This window comes from Muscardinus avellanarius (assembly GCF_963383645.1).
Source record: "Muscardinus avellanarius genome assembly, chromosome: X".
NCBI classification, from domain to species: domain Eukaryota; kingdom Metazoa; phylum Chordata; class Mammalia; order Rodentia; family Gliridae; genus Muscardinus; species Muscardinus avellanarius.
The window spans coordinates 6617496-6639948 of NC_137792.1; the positions used below are offsets into that span (position 1 = coordinate 6617496).

At 43.3% G+C, this 22453-nt stretch overlaps 1 protein-coding gene across 1 annotated transcript; it reads left to right on the top strand.

Annotated features, from left to right (window-relative positions):
- Positions 1–17110: 17110 nt before the first annotated feature.
- LOC308278780 (periphilin-1-like) lies at positions 17111–21514 on the top strand (the record flags this gene model as incomplete). Its single annotated transcript, XM_080718797.1, has 3 exons — positions 17111–17180; positions 17423–17527; positions 20439–21514. 3 exons carry the CDS (start codon positions 17111–17113, stop codon positions 21512–21514), a joined length of 1251 nt encoding a protein of 416 aa, XP_080574923.1.
- Between the last annotated feature and the right edge of the window lie 939 nt (positions 21515–22453).

Genomic DNA, 22453 nt, shown 5'->3' on the forward strand with positions numbered 1-22453 from the left:
TTTATTTTTAAACAGGGTCTCACTAAATTGAGGAAGCCCTTACTAAGTAGCTGAGGTGGGCCTTGCACATTTGATCTTCCTATCTCAGCCTCCCAGGAAGACCAAGGATATCAGAGGGACTGGTATCCCTAATATCTGGTATCCCTAATACTCCCTAGCTGGAGCATATAAGAGAAAACATATATCTCTTCTCTTTCTGTGCTTGGCTAATCTCACTTAACCTAATTTAATCTTCTCCAGGTCTTTCCATCTTCTTGAGAATGGCATGATTTTGTTCTCCTTTACTGCTGAGTAGAATTCCAACAGAATAATGGAGTGCAAAATTATAATACCCTGTTTTAAAATAAAAAATAGAAGCGAGTGTCTCGTGGTTCTTCCCACGGGAAGCTTGAGTCCGAGTGGTAAGGCAGCTCCAGCAGCATCAGGCGGGAGCTGGATCAGGAGCACGAGCCGGAGGCAACCAGTTCATCAGGCAGCCTGGTGCGAGCCACGCACTAGACAGAGCAGGCGCCAGGGCGCGAGGCTCTGGTACCCGTTGTCCTGGAGCTGCAAGTCAAGTGGAAGCATAAGTCCTATGAGCACTCGGATCAAGAGCAAGATCGAGAGCTAGGGGTGCGAGCAAAGAATGGCCGTGTGGATTCTGAGGACCAGAGTAGCCGCTGCTGCCTATACCTGGATACCATTAACAAGAGTGTGCTCTTGGCACCCCTACCACTGGTTCTTAGTTGATGCTAAAAACACACCAAACTCCCATTTCAGCCCCTATGTACATGGTGTTGCCCCAAACTACCCCTTCCTCCAGACTTAGCTGATTCCTGCTTATCCTACAGGAAGGGGTTGATTGTCACTTGCAGCGATCTCATCTAACCCCCAATCTCACTTATGTACCCTCTTGTACTATCTTCTTAGCATGTATCACATTTTTATCATGCGGGAGGAAAATGAGTAAGTTGAGTGCAGCTGTGTGAAGATCATGTAATGGTCCATAAACAAATGCATTATGACAATGAGTCTGAATTCCAGCTCAGGGAAGGCTGGGACTGGCTGCCAGCATGCTCAATGCTAGGTTCTATGGCACAATTCAAAATCAGTTCCACACAGTGTTACAGGTACTATGTGAAAAATGCTGTTCCGATCGAATAGATTTGAAAACTACTTGGTTATTACAATATTTCTAATGTACAGTGTGGTCTCCAGGAAAGGAGTTCTATTATATTGTGCCCTAAATTTGTTTGGCCATGGATTCTTTTTTATTATTTGCAAGGCATATTTCCTGGAATTAATGTTCTCTCTTTCATGTGCGCTCTCTCTCTTTCTCCCTCCCTCCTTTCTGTTTTCCAAAGTGCTGATTTGAAGGCCTGCTAGATATTCACCCAACCCAGTGAGCCCCTGGAAATGGCCCCAGGGTATATGGTGACAGTCACTATTCTGATATGGGTTATTTTGGTGTGTGTGTGTGTGTGTGTGTGTGTGTGTGTGTGTGTGTGCGCTACCGAGGTGTGAAACCCAGGGGCATTCTACCTCCGAGCTACACCTCCAGTCAGATTTTGTATATATATATTGGTGGTACTGGGGTTGGAACCCAGAGGCTTTCTACCTCCGGGCTATACTCCCAGACCTATTTTATATTTTATTTGGAAACAGGGTCTCACTAAGTTACTGAGAGCCTCACTAAGTAGCTGAGGCTGGCTTTGAACCTGCGCGATCCTCCTGTCTCAGCCTCCCAAGCGCGGGAATTACAAGTGTGCGCCACCACACCCGGCGTATTCTTTATTTTGAAAGAGGGTCTCACTGAGTTGCAAATGGCCTCACTAAGTAGCTAAGGATGTCCACGAACCACGATCCTCCTGTCTCAGCCTCCAAAATGCTGGAATGACAAGCATGCACTACCATGTCCAGCTTGGCTTATATTGTTTTAAAAGCAGAAAAAAATGTTGTGTGCCTTAAGGTTTTTATATTCGGCTGATTAGCTGCTTGAACTGGCCCTACTTGGTCCCCAGAGGAGATATCATTGCTTATAAAGAGAGTTGACAACAGGCAGATTATAATTCACAAGCAGTGAATAATATAACTGCAGAAATGATGGATTCTTCTTGGATATAGGGTGAAGAGGTTAATATTCATTTCTAAAACATCATTAGCCATATAAAGGATAATCTTAACAGTTGACATAAACTGAAAACAAGACATGATACTGACATTGACTGAGCTAACCTGTGCCATGGCTGAATAAGCTCTCTAGTGACTTATTAGGAAATACTGTACTTTCAGAGATGTTAAACCCAGTGGGAATGACTACACCAATTAGTCGCTGATCTTGAAAGAATTTCTACCTTTGAATGAGATCCAAGGTTGAATCCTCTAAGGATAAGGTTGTTTACATTGAAAAATAATATGAAATGTGTACATGTATATAAAATGTACATGTATATAATGTATATATATAGATGCATGTGGATAAATATCTACATGTAGATAAAGATGGTGGTCATTATTAACTGCCTAGTAGCAATAAAGAAATTAAGGGAATACAATTTATTTTTATTTTTATTTGTATAATTTTATTGGTACATTATACATGATAGTGATATTCATAGCGATACATTCATAGATGCACTGAAATAGTCTGAATTTTAAACGTCACTGAAAACTGATGTATTGAAGGCATGTCCCGAATGCAGCAAGGTTCAGAGGTGGGAAGTGGGTGGAGGAGACAAGTCATTGGAGGTGTGGTCTTGGGGACTATGTATGTCCACAGTCCCCTCCTTTCTTTCTGCTTTTGGCTATCATGATGTGTGAGCTGTGTCCTTATGCCATGAGCCCTGCAACTACCACCACCACCGCTGCTGCTGCTGCTGCTGCCGCCACCACCACCACAACTCAGAGCCAGCCCTATAGCCTGAAATCTCTGAAACTGTGAGCACCAATGAACCTTTCCTCCTCTAAGTTGTTCTTGTCAGGTATTATGATCATACTGACAATAAAAATCCAAGTAAAACAATAGCCATTTAGAGATGGGGCTTTAGAACAATAGTAAACCACTTGTCTAGCATGTATGATGCTCTGAGTTCAGTCCCCAGGACTGAAAAAAAAAAAAGGAAGGAAGGAAGAAAATAGCCATTTAGTGAGTACAACTCTATATATTATATTGAATTATTGCCTAAAACCTCCACAGTTAGTATTACTGTTGCCATTTGCAGAAGAGAAAACAGGTTCTGAGGGGTTAAAGGACTTAGCCCAATGCCCACAGCTTTGTGGCAGAATGAGGATTTCCCCCCATTCTTATTTGCTTCCAAATCTTAACTTTATGTCGTTCTCTTTTTCTCATGCCTTGTCATTGTAAAAGCCAAGTTACATAATAGGTGTAAATCAGAATACAAACATTATATATATATATATATATATATATATATATATATATATCCTTCTACAGTCCCTTGATTATTAAAATCATTGGAAACTTCTTTGTGTCCCATGTCATCTCTTTAAAGCTGTGGTTCTCAAACTTTTGTGTGCATCACCTGGAAAGCCTGTGAACACAGTCTGGGGTGTGTGAGACAAGGCTGTATCTCTAACAGGTGCTGCTGATGCTGCTAGTTGGTGAACATACTTTAAGAATCACTGATCTTATCACCTAAGTGCCCCACTCAAGGCCATGATTTCTATCTCCACATTTACCGCCAACGTTGCTTCTGTATCGTGTCACATCTGTACTCTATTTTGTACCTAGTCAATGGGTTTTTTTCCCTCTCCAACAAGATTGTAAAATTCCTTGAAACAAGAACCATAGTTTACTTGTGCCTTCCGTCAGAGTACAGGCATAGTAAATCTTAGCAGTTGTTTAATAAATGCCTGTGGAATAAAATTCTGGGAAGTTACCTGATAAGAAGATTTAATACACAAGTGATGCATAAATACATCCTTCCCGAAGTATCCATGGTGTTTCTCCTGAGGGTCATATTTAAAACCGAATGAATCCCTTTCTAATGACGTTCATTTGAGCAAAGTACCAGGACTGTTGAGAGGATACAGTTTGGGCAAAGGTCTGCTGAAAGTCTCTTAAACCAAAACACTTGGCTTCTTACGCGTTTCCTACTGCTTTAACTTTTCAGGACAGCTTCTCATACCTAACCAACTTCCCATGGCCAAAAGTTTTAAATTAGGAACTAATCTAAACACAATATCAATCACAATTTTTATCACAAAATATGAAGGCACATTTAAGATTTGCATAAACATGGTCCAAAGACAAGGTAAACTATTAGAGGAGTGTATCTCTCTGTTTTATTACTTATCTGATATAGTGAAGCGGGCTCCTTTCTGTTTACATCATTGGTAATAAAATATGGAGCAACACTATAGGATGGTTCCAGCCAGGCTTTGCTGCAGACGCAAGGTGAATCCCAGTAACAGCCAGGAGATGGCAGCAACAGTCTGCCCAGAGCCTTTGGGCTTTGGCTTTAGATTCACAGGGAACTCAGGGTGTGGACTCTTCATTGTTCACAGGGAAACCTGGCTTCTCCCCTGCCTGTGGACTCAGTCCGTCTTTGCCAACACTCTTACAACCACAGGACAAATGTGTGGAAACAAAGAGAACTGGTAGAGGGCTGGATTTAATGTAAATTATAGAACGGACTCTCATACAAAGATCAGTTTGGGAGCCTAACCCCACACAGTGTGTCCAGCAGTTTCTAGGTTGAATCAATTCAGATCCTAAAGGGTAAACTCCAATGGAAGTTTTTTATTGGCTCCCGGTGATGTCACCCCTTTGAGGCTGGGAGAACTGGTTTTCTAGGTGTGGGGATCCTTTATTCTCTGAAACACCCACCAGGACACTCCCTGAGGCCTTTCACCTCTCTGGAGCCAGGGCCTCCGTGGTAACTGAATACAGTACAATGATTTTTCCAAACACTCTGTATAGCAATAGAAACCACAAGAAACAAAAGTGCAAAGTAGAAGCCAGGCAAATAAACTGTGCAGTGTTGCTTCTTCACCTTGGCTGCACCTGGGAATTGCCTGGAAGCTTTAATATGCTCCACTGATGTCAGTCCTCACACTCCCCTGGTTCTGGCTAATGTCCAGATACAACCCTGGACAGCTGGAGTTCTAAGAGGTCCAGAATAATTCCCATTGGAGGCCAAGGCAGATGGCTATTGTTATGATACAGTCTTTGCTCCTGGGATAATTAAATCATCACACCCATGCCTTACGTCTTGGGCACATTTAAAATAAAACCCAGCCAGGCATGGTGGCACATTCTTGTGATATCAGTTCTTCGGGGGTGGGGTGCAGATGAGATCGGAGGATTGCAGGTTCATGGTCATCCTCAGCCACTTAATGAGGCTCTCAGCTACTTAGTGAAACCCTGTTTCAAATTAAAGAATAAAATCGGGCTGAGAGTGTAGCTCAGAAGTAGAATGTCCCTGGGTTCCATCTCTAGTACCACAAAATAAATACGTAAATTAAATTAAATAAAATAGATTCTAAAGCAAAGTCAGGCTTTTTCCCTCCCAGATTGCCACTGTCAACTCTAGTCCCAAAGGTCAATATTACCAGCCTGATATTTAGTTTATCTATTTCTGAATGAAGTACTTGCGTTTGATTGCCTTCAAATACCTGCATGTTGTTTCAGAGGAAGTCATGTGGCACTTCGACTTTAGTGTGACCTGGCAATTTGTTTATATCAAATCCCTTTCGACCTCCGTAGTTAGTGGAGACTGCAGAGTTCTTATATGCTGCTTAAATTTGGAGTGGAGGGCTTTAAACACATTTTAGGGCAAGTCATCAGTGATATCATGGCCACAGTCAAAGGATGGTCCCGCTGCCACTGTAGGCGTGATGGGTACAGTTGGATGTGCTGTTAAGTCCCACAATTCTCTTGGACAGTTAGAATCACCAAAACTCTCAAGGGTAAGCAAGGTTGGAGAGATACAGAATGGTTTTGAAAGTGTGGTGGAGAAACCAATGCTCTGGAGTACATCAAGCTGACCTTGACGTTCACTCCCCAGCTGCGTGATTGTATGTGAGTTTATCACAATCTCTAAGCTTCACTTTGCTCATCCCTACTGTAAGAAACTCAAAAATCATTTCAAGTATGAGCCTGGTGTGTAGTGTCTGCTAATTTCCATGGTATAAATTTCAAGATGAGCTGGGCATGGTGGCGCATGCTTGTAATCCCCACGCTTGGGAGGCGGAGACAGGAAGATCATGCAGGTTTGAAGCCAGCCGTGCTGGCTTAAGAGACCCTGTTTCCATCTTCTACCATTCCCCCTTAAAGGAACACTGTAGGAGCATTCCTCCTTATGGGAATATAATAGGACTTGGCCATTTTTCAAGAACTTGTATGTACCCTCGTTCACCAAATTCTCTGGAAAACACTGTGAGATGGGCAAGGTAGGTATTGTTTTGTTTTATAGACAAGAATCTTCCAGCTCGGAGAGATCTGAGTATGGTAGGCTGAGTAGTTGTTGCCCAAAAATGTTGGCATCCTAATCCAAGAAACCTGTGGCTATGTTGTAAAATATCCAATGGGTCCAATGCAATGACAAGGGTCTTTAAAAGTGAAAGAAGGAAGTCAGGTGTGGTGGCACACGCTTGTAATCCCAGCATTTGGGAGGCTGAGACAGAAGGATCGCGGTTCAAGGACAGCCTCAGCTACATAGCGAGGCCCTCCACAACTCAGTGAGAACCTGTTCCAAAATAAAGAATAAAAAATAGGGCTGGGGTATAGCTGGGAGGTAGAACACCCCTGGGTTCTATCCCCAGTACCTCAAAAAAAAATGAAAGAGGGAAATTGGCATGATGGTGTACTCCTACAATCCCAGTACTTGGGAGGTAAAGAGTTGAGGATCGAAGGTTTGAGGCCAGCCTCAAGCAATTTAGCAAGAGCCTCGGCAATTTAATGAGACACCATTTCAAAATTAAAAAAATAAAATGGGGCTGGGTGTGTAACTCAGAGGTAGAATGCTCTTGGGTTCTGGCTTTAGTACCAAAAAATAAAATAAAATAAAATGGTGAGAAAGATGCATAAGAGGAGGAGAGTTGGAGGGAAATGTGAGCACAGAGGAATGGTGAGAGATGCCATGTTGCCTGCGTTGAAGATGGGGAAAGAGGCCACAGCCAAGGACTGTGAAATAGCCTTGGCAAGAAAGAAAGGCAAGAAGCACATTCTCTACTGCAGTCTCCAGGAAAACCCGTGGCCTTGATTTCAGCTGAGCGAGACCTCTGACCATCAGAACTGCAAGATGATAAATGTGTGTTACTTGAGCTGCTAAATGTGTGGTGACTTGTTAAACGGATTGGATGGACCAGACAACGCCGTCCACTCGCCCCTCACATCTCAGCTCATATTCCACCTCCCGGGGGAGCCTTCTTTGTCTCGCCCTTGCTGGGCTTTAGCTTTCTCCCCAGAGCCCCCATAACACCGGGCTTTGAGCAGTTTCATCTGTTTGTGATTCTTCCCATACCTGTCAGTCTTCCCCCTAAAGACAGAAAGAAGATTCCTGTCACTTTTCCATCACTCTCCACCAGCACTGTTCCTCCCCCAAGATCAGAGCAAAATAACTAGATTCACAATGTATGAGAGTATGAATAAATTAAGGAATGAATGGAAGCTGACATTAGCAATAGCACTGCACCTCATCACCGCCAGGAGTCACGACGCTGAGCTGTCAAGGCTGCAGAGCAATTAAAAGCATCTCTTGGTGGTGTCGTGAGCTACCTTCCCCCACCCACACTGTGCTCTGGGGCCTGCAGGAAAGATCAAGTCTGCCTGTCTTCGCACCGGCTGCAGAAGTGGCCTTCCCCTAGAGACCAGCAAGCATCTGTTAGAGGCTCTTGCAGGAGAGGAAGGATTCTGGCGCAGACTGAAGAGACAGGCATGATGTATGGGTTCCAGGAGCCTCAGACTCTGCGGTCGGCATCTTTGTCTCAGCAAAGCTCATAATTGGATTTGGGCCTTTAGGCCAGTTGCTTATTTACTGTTCTCATTTATCAAATGTGAGAAATACTAACCCTGTGCTCTGCTTGCTTCTAAGACTTCTGCAAAAGGAACAAAAGAGGTATGAGCAGGCTTTGAATCCTGCCACATAATACACTGAGAGCAGATGTGAGCACGTGCTAAGGAGAGCCAGGGCTCCGTGGCAAAGTTCACATTCTCATGGGAAGTGAAAGTGAGTTTCATCACCGTTTCTATCATGTGACAGCCGTGGGGTGCTAATCAATGCAGTGTGCTTCTCTTTCCTCCTGTGTAAGATGGAGTCCATGAAAGCTCCTATTTATTGCCCCTGTTCTAAACCCTATGCTATTATCTTTCTTTTGTAGTTATATAGCTATTTGGTGTCAGACTGAGAACCAGCTATGTAATTTGTCAACCCAGTACACTTGTTCAACAATGATTAAGCCAGATGTGGTGACACATACCTATAATAATCCCAGTGCTTGGGAAGCTGAGACAGGAGGCTCGCAGGTTCAAGGCCAGCAACTTGGTGAGACCCTCAATAACTTAGTGAAGCCCTCTTTCCAATAATTTTTAAAATGTCTGGGAATGTATTTCAGAGGTATAATTTCCCTGGGTTCAATCCCCAGTACCCCCAAAACATATTAAGATGAGGCTGAGGTGGGGTAAGATAAATTAGTGGTAAATCGTTTGACTAGCATGCTTGAGGCACTGGGTTCCATCCCCAGCACCACCAAAAAAAAAAAGATGATTAAGAACTTCAAGGCAGATGTGGTGGCACACGTCTGTAATCCCAGTATATGGGAGGCTGGGACAGGAGTATTGCAAGTTTGAAGCCACCCTGAGAAACTTGGCGAGACCATTTCCAAATAAAAACTCAAGTAAGGCTGGAGGTGTAGCTTGGAGATAGAATTTCCCTGGGCTCAATCCCTAGTAACATAAAAAAAAAAAGAATTTCAAGATGGCAGCAGAAGAATATTAAACCAAGTCCGTTGCCTCCTAAGCATGAGCCCCTGTGAAGGTTGGGTCCCTGTGTCAACTAATGCACTCCCGGCCAAGAGAAGAGCATGAATAATGATCTAAAAGTGGAGGCATATAGATATACAAAGAAGGAATGATAAACCCTTGTTGCCGAAACTTTGGTTGCTTGGAGGAAGAAGTGAGCTGGTAGATAGGCCTACGGGGATACTCTCTGAGGCTCCCCCAGGGCTCACCCCAGGCCCTTGCACTCCATGCCCCTAATGATGAGGAGTGCTGGAAGGTTTAGAGGCAGGCAGTGACCCAGACACAGGTCTGAGAAGTAACCCTAGGGGGCAGTGTGGAGTTGAGCTGTCTAGAACAGGGCACCCCTAGAAAAGGCTTTTGTAGCAGCCCGCCATAGGCCCAATACTGAGAGGGTCACAAAGTAGAGAAGGGAAATGGGGTAACAGACAAACTCCAGGTAAGTGGAAATTTGGGGGCTACAATCTGGATATAGGAGATGGTGGAAAAAGAGAAAGGTTTGTTTGTTTGTTTGTTTTCAGTACCAGGGATGGAACCTAGGGGAATCCTACCTCCGAGCTACACCCCAAGCCCTATTTTTATTCTTTATTTTGAAACTGGGTCTTACTGAGTTGCAAAGTGCCTCACTAAGTAGTTGAGGCTGTCCGCGAACCGCGATCCTCTGTTCTCAGCCTCCCGAATGCTGGGATCACAAGCTTGTACCACTACAAGGCTGGAGAAAGGTTTATGATGCCTACTGGTCTGGCCTTTTGTTTGGGAAAGAGGATGTCAGGCCCGTCTTGGGGAGTCACACATACAGACTCTACCCTGGAGCACACAGCAAACAGAGTACAAATCTTTAGGAAGTTAAAAAGAAAAAAACCTCTCTGAGAAAAAAGAGCCGATTAGCTTCCTAAAATGAACAGCTGTTACTGGCTATAAACTCAGTCATTTCTCAACTTGGGATTCTCTCTCTCCACCAAATAGTCCCTCCTGATTTTCAGAAGCATAATCAGTTCTCTGATTGTGTTCCTTGCATATAATTATATCACATAATAATAACCATTGTAAACTCTGGAGGAAACAAACAGTGCAATTAAAATGAAACGAAAGCAGGAAGAAAATCGATTTTCCAAATCTTTCCAAGAAGAATTTTTCTCTCAATGTAGGTAGTAAAATGAGGAGGAGGATGTATCTCAAGCCTTGCTGCCTGGATTCCAGTACCAGCTCCCACTTACCAGGAGTGTGACTTTGGACAAGTTAAGAAACCAGTTTCCTACCATGAAGCTAGGGTGACCTTACCTTAATCATACTATGTGTGTTCTGTGTGTTGTTGCTCTGAAGATTAAATGAGAAATGTTCAGTCTCTGGCATGCAATAAGCAGGCTGTAAATAAAAGTTGCTATCATTTTTTCCAGATTTTCTACAACGACCCCAAATGACATTAAAGTCAGAAACATCAGCATACAATTACCATATTATTATCATGACTTTCTTTATCCCCAAGGTGTGATGAAGACACCATGGACATCAGGTTTGTCTAGCCTCATGACTACAATATAAACCTAGAAAAGAGGGCTCATGAGCTCTCCCTGCCACATGGGCTAGTAACACAGAGTCTCTGGTAGAATTCTGGACACATAGCCAGGCGTGGTGGTGCACGCTTGTAATCCCAGCACTTGGGAGGCTGAGACAGGAGGATCCTGGTTCGTGGACAGCCTCAGCTACTTAGTGAGGCCCTTTGCAACTCAGTGAGACCCTGTTTCAAAATAAAGAATAAAAATAGGGCTGGGGGTATTTCTGGGTTCCATCTCCAGTACTGCCAAAAAAAAAAAAAATCTGGACACCTGAGAGGAGGGAGGCCATGAGGGGGGAGGAAAGTATACCCATTTATGTGTGTGTTTTTAAAGAGGACTCTTCCAGATTAACAACCATCCCCCCACTTTTTAAGATTCAGGATTCAAATCTTGGTGCCACCGTATAGTTCTTACCCATCCAAAAAGCATTATTTAGGGATGACATTGCTATGTGCTGAAGATACAAACAGAAATAAGACCCCACCTACCTCTGAGGGGACCCGGAACCCCAACACATGGCAACAGCAGGAACAAACATCACCACACGAACACTTTGCAAGCTGTGGGGGTGTGAGGACTACATCCTGCCTGTCAAAACCTCACACAGCCAATGTTTAAAGCACAAGTCCCTAAAATGGCTAAGAGACAGGGAACCTTCTGGGATGACAGAAATGTTCTGTACTCCATTGGACTGGTGGTTGTGGAGGCGTACATGATTTTCAACACTCATTCAGCATGTGCTTAAAAAGAGTGCATTTTTTTTCACGTCAATAAACCTTGATCGAGTCAATTCTAAAGAGATCAAAAGGGAAGGCACAGTGTCATCGCCTTAGTCCACTGCCTGGCATGTAGTGGACTTTTAGTAATTCTCTGCTGAATGAGACCATAGAGAATATGGAGCAGGGGTGCTGAGGCTGTGTGAGTTCCCAGGAACCAGCTGGGCAGAGTTCCTGGTTCTGAATCCTGCCTTTTGGTGACCATAAGAACATCACTGGCTCACCTTGTCTGAACACAGCCTTCACTGGGAAACCAACTCCGAGTGTTCAGTCCCCCTCATCAGATTGTAGGTTCCCCTTCACTTTTGGAACCTGTAGTCTACAACTGCCATTTTCTTGAACTCTGGGCCATTTCCTCTGAGGCAGTTCTCTGCTGAAAAGCCCTCTCTCTGTTTCTCTTTCTCTTCCCTCCTTCTCTCCACTTCCCCCTTCTCCCTCTCCCATCCTATTTCTGTACTTCTTTTCCCCTTTCCAACTGGGCCAGGACTGGTGGGAATCTCTCAAAGAAAAACTTTGAGGCCTGAGATCTACTGAAGTTGTTGTTGTTGTTGTTGTTGTTGTTGTTGGTGGTGGTGGTGGTGGTGGTGGTGTGTGTGTGTGTGTGTGTGTGTGTGTGTATGCGTGTGTCTGGGTGGGTGGATCTGCAGAGACAGAAAGCTGAAGTAGCAATGGCCTCTGAAAGGATCCAAATTTCCCTTTCTACATAGGATTGCCACATAAACTATAGAGTGCTCTATTAAATTACAATTCCAAGCTGGGCGTCGTGGTGCATGCTTGTAATCCCAGCATGCCGGAGGCTGAGACAGGAGGATCCAGGTTCGAGGACAGTCTCAGCTATTTAGTGAGGCCCTCTGCAGCTCAGTGAGACCCTGTTTCAAAATAAAGAATAAAAAATAGGGCTGGGGGTATACCTCAGAGGTAGAATGCCCCTGGGTTCCATTGCTAGTACCACACACAAAAAAATTACAATTGCAGGGAAATAAAATTTGGTTAGCACAAGCCTGTTGCAAATAGTGATTTTTTACGCATTTATACATTTTATTAATTTTGCAGTCTAAGATATATACAAGGCTGGCATTTCGCAAACCATTTATTATTCTATTATTCCAAAGACAGTTATCATGAAATTATTATACTAGTCAGTCAAGCAAAAACAGTTATCTGTAGGATATTTGTGTTCTATTATTTCTTGTACTTGTTTTCAAATAGAAGCTGGAAATGTGTGATATTAGAAGAGGAAGAAAGAATTTTACTTTATAACAATAACCACTTTTCAAATATTAAATTCTGGTTTGACTTGGATTCCTGCGTTTATATTAGTTCCAGCTGACAGGGCATGATGGGAAATGGCAGGAAAGTGAGCCCACAATGATCTACCTTTAAGCCCTGCTTGGTACTCTCAGGAAAGCCAAGCATGCACCGAGCCTACACAATGGATTCTCCATCCCCAGGAGCATCAGAACCGATGCCGACGGTGGCAGGCACGATGGTGGTTGTAGAGCAGGTATGCGAGGCTTCTCTGTTCTGCTTCCGTGGAGTAGAATATCCAGGCACTTGCGCGGGAAATGGGCAGTTAGCAGACATTTGAAAAGCACAGGGGATTTTCCCCTCTCCTCCCCACTTCCCTTGGGACTCCATGCCACGTGCTTGACAACAAGCCACACAGAACGGGCAAACTGGAGGAGCCATGGGTTCTGGGCACAGTCCAGAGTCAAGAATGGGAAGGAGATGCCATGTACCATGAACCTCACCTGCATTTCCAGGCTTCTCTCATCACCCAGCACCCACGCGGGGCCCTCCCTCACAGAGCCCCATGGGCACTTCATTCTTGAGGGAGGCCCAAGAGAAGTTGGTGGAAAGCTCCTCCCCACACGAACGGTTGGCCAAGGGCTGATGAAACCCCGGAAACCGCAGCCCCTCCCCTGAGGGGCACCAGGCCAGAAGCCACCTAACTGGAATCGGGACCCACTTCTGGCCTCACCAGGTTCCCCAAGACCTCAAGAGCTTGCTTATCATGTGCGTGGCTTACTCACATACAGGAGGAGAGCTGGCTGACCCATCAAGTCTTCATAGGCTTTGTGGAGGCAAGAACGAGCTCACAGACACAAAATGAGGGCAAAATGTACAAACCTAGCCGGGCGTGGTGGCGCACGCTTGTAATCCCAGCGCCTGGGAGGCTGAGACAAGAGGATCACACAGGTTTAAAGCCAGCCTCAGCTTAGTGAGGCTCTCAGCAACTTAGTGAGATCCTGTTTCCAAATAAAGTATAAAAAATGCCTGAGAGTATAGCTCGGAGGTAGAAAAGCCCCTGCGTTATACCCCCAGTATCACCAAAAAAAAAAAAAGTACAAACCTGAGCACCTGTATCAATACATACTTTTGCAGTGGTGCAACCCAGCCCCAGAGACTTCTACTTACAGAAAACTCTGCACATAAATATTCAGGTGTGCACACATACATTACTAGATGCCGCTTCCCTACCTCGCTGAAAATACGATGCAGGACACCCAAATATAGTGCTGTGTTCGCATTTTACAGGAAAATATGCGGTGTAGCTGCTGTAGTTAAGGCTGGCTCCTAGCAGGACTTGCTGGGAGCTAGCTGACCAAATTCGGGGTGCTGCAGTTACATTCTAGAATTTGATTTAGTAACGCGAGGGTGATAAATTTGAAAATAACCATCCTCTTACCCCTTTAAGAGCACAAGTTCCTTTGGTTAAAATAAGCAGGAAATCCCCTTCCTCCAGGCTCTGGGGCCTGATGTCTGGGCTATTTGTTTCACTTCCTTCCAAAGGTGTTTTCTTACTAAAGAAGTCCCAAGCCCTGTTATTACATTTTTTTCTTTCAAAGGCGTATTCAGATGCTTTTGTGTTGCTTTTGTTGTTTTCTCAAGTAGGACAGCATACGAATAATATTTAAAAATCAGTGGAAATAAAACCTATGCTTCTGGTACAAACCTAGGTTTTGTAAATAGCCTCTCCACTCCCTTTCCCCAGAGTTAAACTGTGCTAATAGTTCTTAAAATTCTTCTTCTGGAAATTGTCTCTATATGCCTCGGGGTTTTTTTTTTTTATTACACAGTGTAGGTCATACACTATTTACGAGATTCTCTTATTTTCCAGGGAAGAGTATGTTTTGGAAATTCTTCATAGCATCAGGAATAAGTCTGTCTCCGTCTTTTTCTAAAGAGTCCATAATTTTCCATTGTTTGGAAATATTCTGTAATGTCTTTAATGTCTTAATGAATATACACTTGATTCTTGTTTTTGTTCTTTTCTGTTATGCTACAGAAGGAAGGACATGCATGTTAATGTATGTATACATACCCATATTCCATACTTTTGTAAAAATGTCCAAATACAGCTGGAGAACAACAGTGCAGCCACTGGGTTAAAGTGGAGATGCTGTTTGATTGGGAGAGCCCCTGGTACCTCTGAAAAGTGTATACTAATTTACACTTCCAGCAGGAGCCTAGGAGAACATCTTGAACTACTTTCCCTCTTAGCTCCCTGCATTCTGGCCAAATGTGGTCATTACTCCATCTTTGCATTTTTGTCAGCCTCAAAGGAGCCAGAGAGCCCTTTTGTTTCATTTGCATGTGAAAGCCTACCCTACAGAGGCATCCCCTTGACTGGGTCCTGGCTCAGTGAGGAGGGACTTAGAGGCAAGACTTTGGAACCAGATAGAAATGCATGCAATCCCAGATCAGCTGCTTGCCCGACTGTGATGTCTGGAGCCTCAGTTCTTCCATCTCTAAAATGAGCATCCTTAAGATCAAGTCCATGGGGGCTCTGAGAGGATGCAATAAAGCAATAACAAATTATGTCTGTCATTATAAATGTTAGTATGTTTCCCATCAGAGCAAAACATATAACATGTTTGCATATTTATATATTATATATTTATTTATAATATATTTATTTATTTTGTAGTATTGAGGATGGAACCCAGGGGCATTCTACCTTAGATCTATACCACAAGCCCTATTTTGAATTCTTTATTTTGAAATAGTGTCTCACTGAGTTACAAAAGCCCTTACTAAGTAGCAGAGGCTGTCCCTAAGGCGCCATCTTCCTGTCTCAGCCTCCCAAATGCTGGGATTACAGTGTGCACCACCACGCCCAGCTTTTAAGTTATTTTTCATATATATATATATATATATATATATATATATATATATATATATATATATATATATAATCAGCAGCCTGTTTCTGACCCTGGCAGCTAGCAGATGGACTATTTCAAAGCTGACATTTTCCTTACCCTCTTTGCCTCCTCCTCCTCCTCCTCCTCTTCTTCTCCCCTTGTTAACACGTAAAAGGCTTTTATCAGTTTATTGATCAAAGGAGTGAAGACCGGCACTGGTACCTGTGAATCTGAAAAAAAAAAAAAAAAACAACTCAAACATGACTTAGACATGAATGTCGCTTCTGACAAGCCCACGTGACCCTGAAAGAGCTAACTTTTAAAAGAGACTTGATTCCTTTGTTCTGGGAGAATCCAGGATTTGATTTTGAATCCCTACATTCACTGGCTTCTCTGGTTTGCTAGCAAATCAAGAAATTTATTTTTCCTTCTTTCCAAAGGCTTGGCCCAATTTGAATATATATAACCAAATACATACATATATATGTGCTGTTTTCCCCATGGCTGACTAAATTTTTCTAGTTACTGACACTTCATCTTCTCCTCACTTGCCACCTCTTGTTTGATGAAATAAAATGCTGAAAAAGAAAAGTTGAGACCAGCACGTGAAATGGTATTTTTTGCACACTGAATACATGGGACATAAAATTTCTCTGGACCCTAGTTTGTTCCTTCCTTCCTTCCTTATTTCTTGTAGTTCTTAGTTTTAATGTGACACTAATCTATAACAGTAGTCAGAACGTCAGGTTTCAGCCATGTTTAAATTATAATTTAAAATGGAGGGATGGGGAGGGAACAGGGTGGGGATCGGGTAGGGGCTAACTGGGCGATGTGTGCATGTATGTCTACAAAAGTTTTTTTTTTTTTTATCCCATTATGATGTATGAATACAGTGCACCAATAAAAAAATTTTAAAAATCAACTTACTATGCAAATTAGTCTAGAAAAATTTGAATGAGACTTTGAAGACTTACAATGTGGTCTCTCCTGACACACATGCATCAACGTTTCATAATTCCTTATTCAAAATTCATTTCCAAGAGTGAACACAAGCACTAGTTATTCTCTAAAAAGGGTAACCAGGCCAGGCATGGTGGTGCACACTTGTATTCCCAGCGCTTGGGAGGCTGAGACAAGAGGATCACACAAGTTCCAAGCCAGCCTCAACTACTTAATGAGGGTCTTAGCAACTTAGTGAGACCCTGATTCCAAATAAAATATAAAATATGTCTGGGAGTATATCCTGGAGGTAGAAAGCCTCTGGGTTCCACCTCCAGTACCACAAAAAAGAAAAATAAAAGATCGCCGGGCATGGTAGTGCACACTTGTAATTCCAGCAGTTGGGAGGCTGAGACTGGAGGATGGCAGTTCATGGACAGCCTCATCTACTTAGTGAGGCCCTCTGCAACTCAGTAAGACCCTGTTTCTTTTAGTTTGAAAATAGGGGGTTTAGGAGGGAGGCCAAAACACCAACCAGGTTATCAGAGACCGCTGTCTTATTCAGACCCGGCATCCTCCGGAGAGTCAGCCGGCCATTGGGGAAGGGACCGAAGGGCCACGCGTCTGGAGAGTTGTGCATAGTCCTGATCGGCCGGCTGAGTCACGTGGCAGATCGGAGGCACCAATGTTTTATAGGCATGCTGATTCCCTCGCGACATCTGTAGTCTCGCGATGTTTGGAGTCTCGAGGCACTTGGGGTCCCGTGATATCTCCATTTCTGGCTTCTGCTTCCTGTTACACAGTGAGATCACGTGGAGGAGGGACCCAACTTATCAGTTTCTGAAATAAAAAGACTAAAAATTAGGGCTGTGGGTGTTTGTCCCTGGATTCCATCCCCAGTACCGCAATAAATAAATAAATAAATAAATAAATGGTGCTCATTATATTGACCCAACCAACTGGTTGGAAGAAGGAGAAACTCTTAGAGTGGTACCTGGCTCTGGCCAGGATTTTATAGTCATTCTTTTTGTTATTCTTAACCAGGATCCCCCAAACAGCCCAGCCCATCTCACTTGCCCCAGCAGGGTAAAAGGAAAATAGAGTCTCCTCAACTAAAACAGATATTATCAAACACCTACCAGGTGTCAGGTTAGTGAAAGAGCCTTTGGGCCCAAAATCACTACAGCAGGGTGCTTGGGAAGCACACGCACCAACTTTGTTCTCCAATCTTTGAATACAATTAGAGATGCGATTTTAACTTGCTATGCTCAGCAGGTAGGTTGAGCCATCAAAACCCAGTTTGTTTTCATCTCCCCTGAGAAGGTCATCACAGCCCCATTCTCTAGTGTTTCATGAAAAAGGCCCTAGCCAAGTGTGCTGATGCATACCTGCAATCTCAGCAGTTGGAAAGTTGAAACAGGAGGATCGATCACAGGTTCAAGATCAGTCTCAACAACTCAATAAGACCTGTTTCAAAATAAATAATAAACAAATAAAATAAAGGGCTGATGAGCCGGGTGTGGTAGCGCACGCTTGTAATCTCCGCGCTTGGGAGGCTGAGACAGGAGGATCGCATGGGTTCCAAGCCAGCCTCAGCTACTTAGTGAGGCTCTCAGCAACTCAGTGAGACCCTGTTTCCAAATAAAATAGAAAAAAAGGTCTGGGAGTATAGCCTGGAGGTAGAAAGCCTCTGGGTTCCACCCCCAGTACCACCAAGTAAATAAATAAATAAATAAATAAATACATAAATAAATACATAAATAAAGGGCTGATGGTGGAGCTCAGAGGTAGAATGCCCCAAGGTTCAATTACCAGTACAAAAAAAGGGTAAAAAAGAGGGGGAAAAAAGAAAAAATTATGAGGATGATTAATATGGGTCTAACTTGTAGGAAAAATAGCATTTTCTGATTTGGGGGTTGTTTTGTTGCCTAGTATTTGTGGTACTGGGGATTGAACCCAGGGGTATTCTACCTCTGAGCTAGACCCTGTCAAAGCCTGGGCAGAGGCCAGCTATGGTTGCAGGCAGTGAGATCCCCAGGGGGTATGTGGGGTATGTGGACCCACCATTTGGAGAAACCCCAAATGTAATCATAAGGAAACCTTAGTCAAACTCAAGTCACAAAATACTTCACAAACCAACGAGGCTGCTACAGAAAATATTAGTGTGTTGGATGATCAAGAGAGGCTGAGGAAGTTCTTAGGTAAAAGATGCTAACAGGATATAACAACTAAATGTGACCATGACTCTGGACTAGAATCTGAACCAGAAAAAAAAATATTGTTGGAAGGCTGTTATCAGGCTAATAGACAAGAGTTGAATAAGGTCTGTAGATTAGACAGTAGTATTATAGCAAAGTGAAACTTCCTGGCATTGATAATTATATTGTGACTATGATGGAAGAATATCCTTGTTCTTAGTAAAGAGACACCTAGAGTTTTGGAATCAAATGGTGTAATATTAATAGCTTACTCTCAGATGGTCTAGAAAAAGTAGTAAGTAGGTAGGTAGGTAGAAGGAATGATAAAGCAAAAATGGGAAAATATTCAGCCGGCCCTGGTGGCATAAACTTTTAATCTCAGCATTTGGGAGGCTGAGACAGGAGGATCATGGGTGGTTCTCGGTCAGCTTCAGGAACATAGCGAGGCCCTTTGCAACTCAGTGAGACCCTGTTTTTAAATGAAGAATAAAAGATAGGGCTGGGGGTGTAGCTTGGAGGTAGAATGCCCCTGGGTTCCATCCCCAGTACTGCAAAAAAAAAAAAAATTGAGAAAATATTAACAGTTGGTGAATCAAGGTGAAGTGGATACAGAAGCTAATAATTATATATTTTAGCTTTTGTGTGTGTGTGGTACTAGGGGAGGAACACAGGAGCACTGTACCTCCGAGCTACACCCCGACCTATGTTTTAGTCTTTTTATTTTCGAAACAGGGTCTCACTGAGTTGTGAAGGGCCTTGCTAAGTAGGTAAGGCTGTTCTCAGCCTCTGGAATGCTGGGATTACAAACGTGAAGTTATTCCAAAGTAGCCGGGCGTGGCGGTCTGCATTTGTGAATCCCAGCATTTGCGCAGCTGAGACAGGAGGACTGTGGTTGGCAGACAGTCTCAGCTACTATTTAGTGAGTCCCTTTTCAACTCAGTGAGACCCTGTTTCAAAATCAAGGATAAAAAAATAGAGCTGAGAGTGTTGCTCAGTGGTAGAAGGCCCCTGGTTTTCATCCTCAGTACTGCAAAAAAAAAAAAAAAAAAAAGTAAATTTCTGTATGGTACTGGGAATTGAACCAGGCAAGTTCTATCTCTGAGCTACACCCTCAGTTCAATTTTTATCCTTGATTTTGAAACACGGTCTTTTTATCTTTTATTTTGAAACAGGAGAGCCTGGCTAAGTTGCTGAGGCTGGCTGCAACCTTGCAATCCTCTTGTCTCAGCCTCCCAAGTACTGGGATTCTAAGGGTATGCCACCATATCCAGTTTCAAAGTGAAAAATTTTAAAGCATCCCAATGATTTCAACCATGGTGCATGTTGCAAACTAAATAATGAACTGATCCTAATGAATAATGTTGCTTTTTTGTGTTTTTGTTGCTTGTTTTGTTTTTGTGGGTTTGGGGGTTGAGCCCAGGGCTGTCCTACCTCTGAGGTACAAGCCCAGCCCTCCTAGATCATTTATTTTGAAACAGAGTCTCACTCAATAGCAGAGGATCTCGCTAGATTGCTGAGGGTGGTGGAAAACCTGAGACCCTTTAGCCTCAGCCTCCGAAGTACTAGAATTACAAGCCTGTGCCACTCTGCCAGGTTGGGGGGGGGGTGCCCTATCTCCTATTCCTGGCAGTATTTTTTTTAACATGCTCATGCACAGAATAATGGAGGTTTTGTTTTCAAAGTCCTCTAGAACACAGTTAGAATCTCTTTCGCCCAACGGTTATATACAAAATATCCATTGGGTTCAAGCAATGAACCTCTTCAACGCGAGAGCTCGAGCTCTGCAAGGAGTGGAGCGCGCCAAACCCAGAGTTCTAAGTGGCCGGTAACTGTTTGTAACGTCACCACACGTGCCGGGCTAGCTTTCCTGGTCTTGCCAACAGACGACCATATTTACCGGTTCTCGGCGGTCCAGAGAAGGACTTCAAGAAGAGAGAAAATGTCTGATCGACGATATAACTTTGACAGACGTTCGAGAGACAGAGTGACTACTTGGGGTCACCCCAGCGTTGGCTACCCTAGCGTACGTGCCGAACAACGAGACGACTCACTGTACAACCGACCTGCTAGAGGAAACTACTACAGATACCGCAATCGATCTGAATCCCGAGAATACAATGACAGCCGCCGCTTTCCTCGTTTTCAAAGAGGCGGCCAACCCTGGCGAAGAGATGATTCGACTACAAACCCAAACCCGCAGCCTGACAACAGGAAAGTGAGACGTGGATTCCGACGTCGAGGTTTCTACTCTTCTGGGAGAAACCGGCCTGCTTACCGGAGGAATGCTTTCTCCCGAGAGCTGCCTGCTGGCCGAAGAAGCTTCCAACAAAACCAATCTTTCTCCACCGGCGCTACCAGAAACCAGGCTGCGGAAAGAAGCCAACCTTATTTCCGAAAGCCTCAAGGAAGAGTCAGAGGGATGTATGGGCAGTCTTATAGTCCATACAACAATAGTCCACCCTTACGTTCCCGAAGAGTTCCTTCATCCCAGGTGTCATCCACACCCAGAAGGCTAACCGAAGAGGAGCTGAAAGAGGCTCAGAGCAAGTGGGCTGAAGGAAGAATAATAGAAGCTAGACGTACCTTGCCTGAAAATCCTCAGCTTGCGGCGGCATCCAAAGCACCACCTGCAATCGCGGAGCAGCCTCAAGCACCGGAGACAAAGGCCTCCACCAGTTTTCTTGAAGCTAGTCAGTGGAAGAGTCGCTCTGAAGCAATGATGGCCAAAAGCAAGGAGATTGAACGCGACTACCGCCAGGACTGTGAAACCTTCATGAAGGTGGTGAAGAAGCTGATTGAGAAAGATCCTTCGTTGAAGAACCGTATTCAGCCTGCGGTGAAGCAAAATTTGTGGGACATGGGTGAGCATTATGTTAATACTCTCAAGGAGTTCATTGCTGAGTATGATAAGTCTCGGGGTTTTAAAGGGCCTTTTTAAGATATTTAGTTCTCAGCCAAAAATAAGAAATGTTTCTAGATTTTTTTGTCTGGTCTGTGAAAAATATAGAAAAGAAATAACTTTATGATAGTTGACCATATGTCTAGTATAAAATAAACAAAATGTTCTGTTTAAAATAGTGTAACTAGAAAATATGTAGAGCCTCCTAATCCATACTCCATCCCCCAAGTGATGGTCAATTGATTGTTTAAACTTTGAAAAAGTAGTCCTAGATAGCAGCTTTCTGTACTTGTGTTCTTTAAACTTCTGCAGTGGGTGGGTGATCATTTGTTTGGGTATGACTGTAATTTACAAGTTCGAGATCCTTTCCTTTAAATATTAGTACTCTTTTTTGGATGTCGTAGCATATGTTACTACTTGGAAATGTTAGAATACTGACTTGTGATGTTATTGACTTGCATACTGTTTTGAATTTTTAAACTTTGATAGGTTAATGTGTACTATCTTGAGAACCTTGGTATCTCAGAGAATATTTGAAAATAATTCTCATTCAGTGATAAACTAGAATTTTAAATATCTGAGTGACACCTTAGAGTGAAATATTTTTTCAACTATACAAACCGTGTCTTTTCTATTAAGATATGCCTGAGACTTGCATATTCTCGTGGCTATTAGTCCTAAGTAATATCACATACAAGACTAATACACTATGGAGAAATATTAGGTGAAAGATGAGGGATATTTAAATATTGAGATCTCTCAAAATCCCTTTCAGTAGAGGGAAACTTTAGAATATACACAAAAGTACTAGAGTTTTATATTTCCATAGGTCCATACTACCTCTCTTAAAAAAAAGAGGTGATTAATAAAATTTCTATGATTGAGCCATTTGCAGAATTGTTCTTTTGTAAATCTAATAATTCTTTTGTGATCTAATGAATTATTGGTTCTGCTGACTTTTAGATGTTCTTAGCTCTG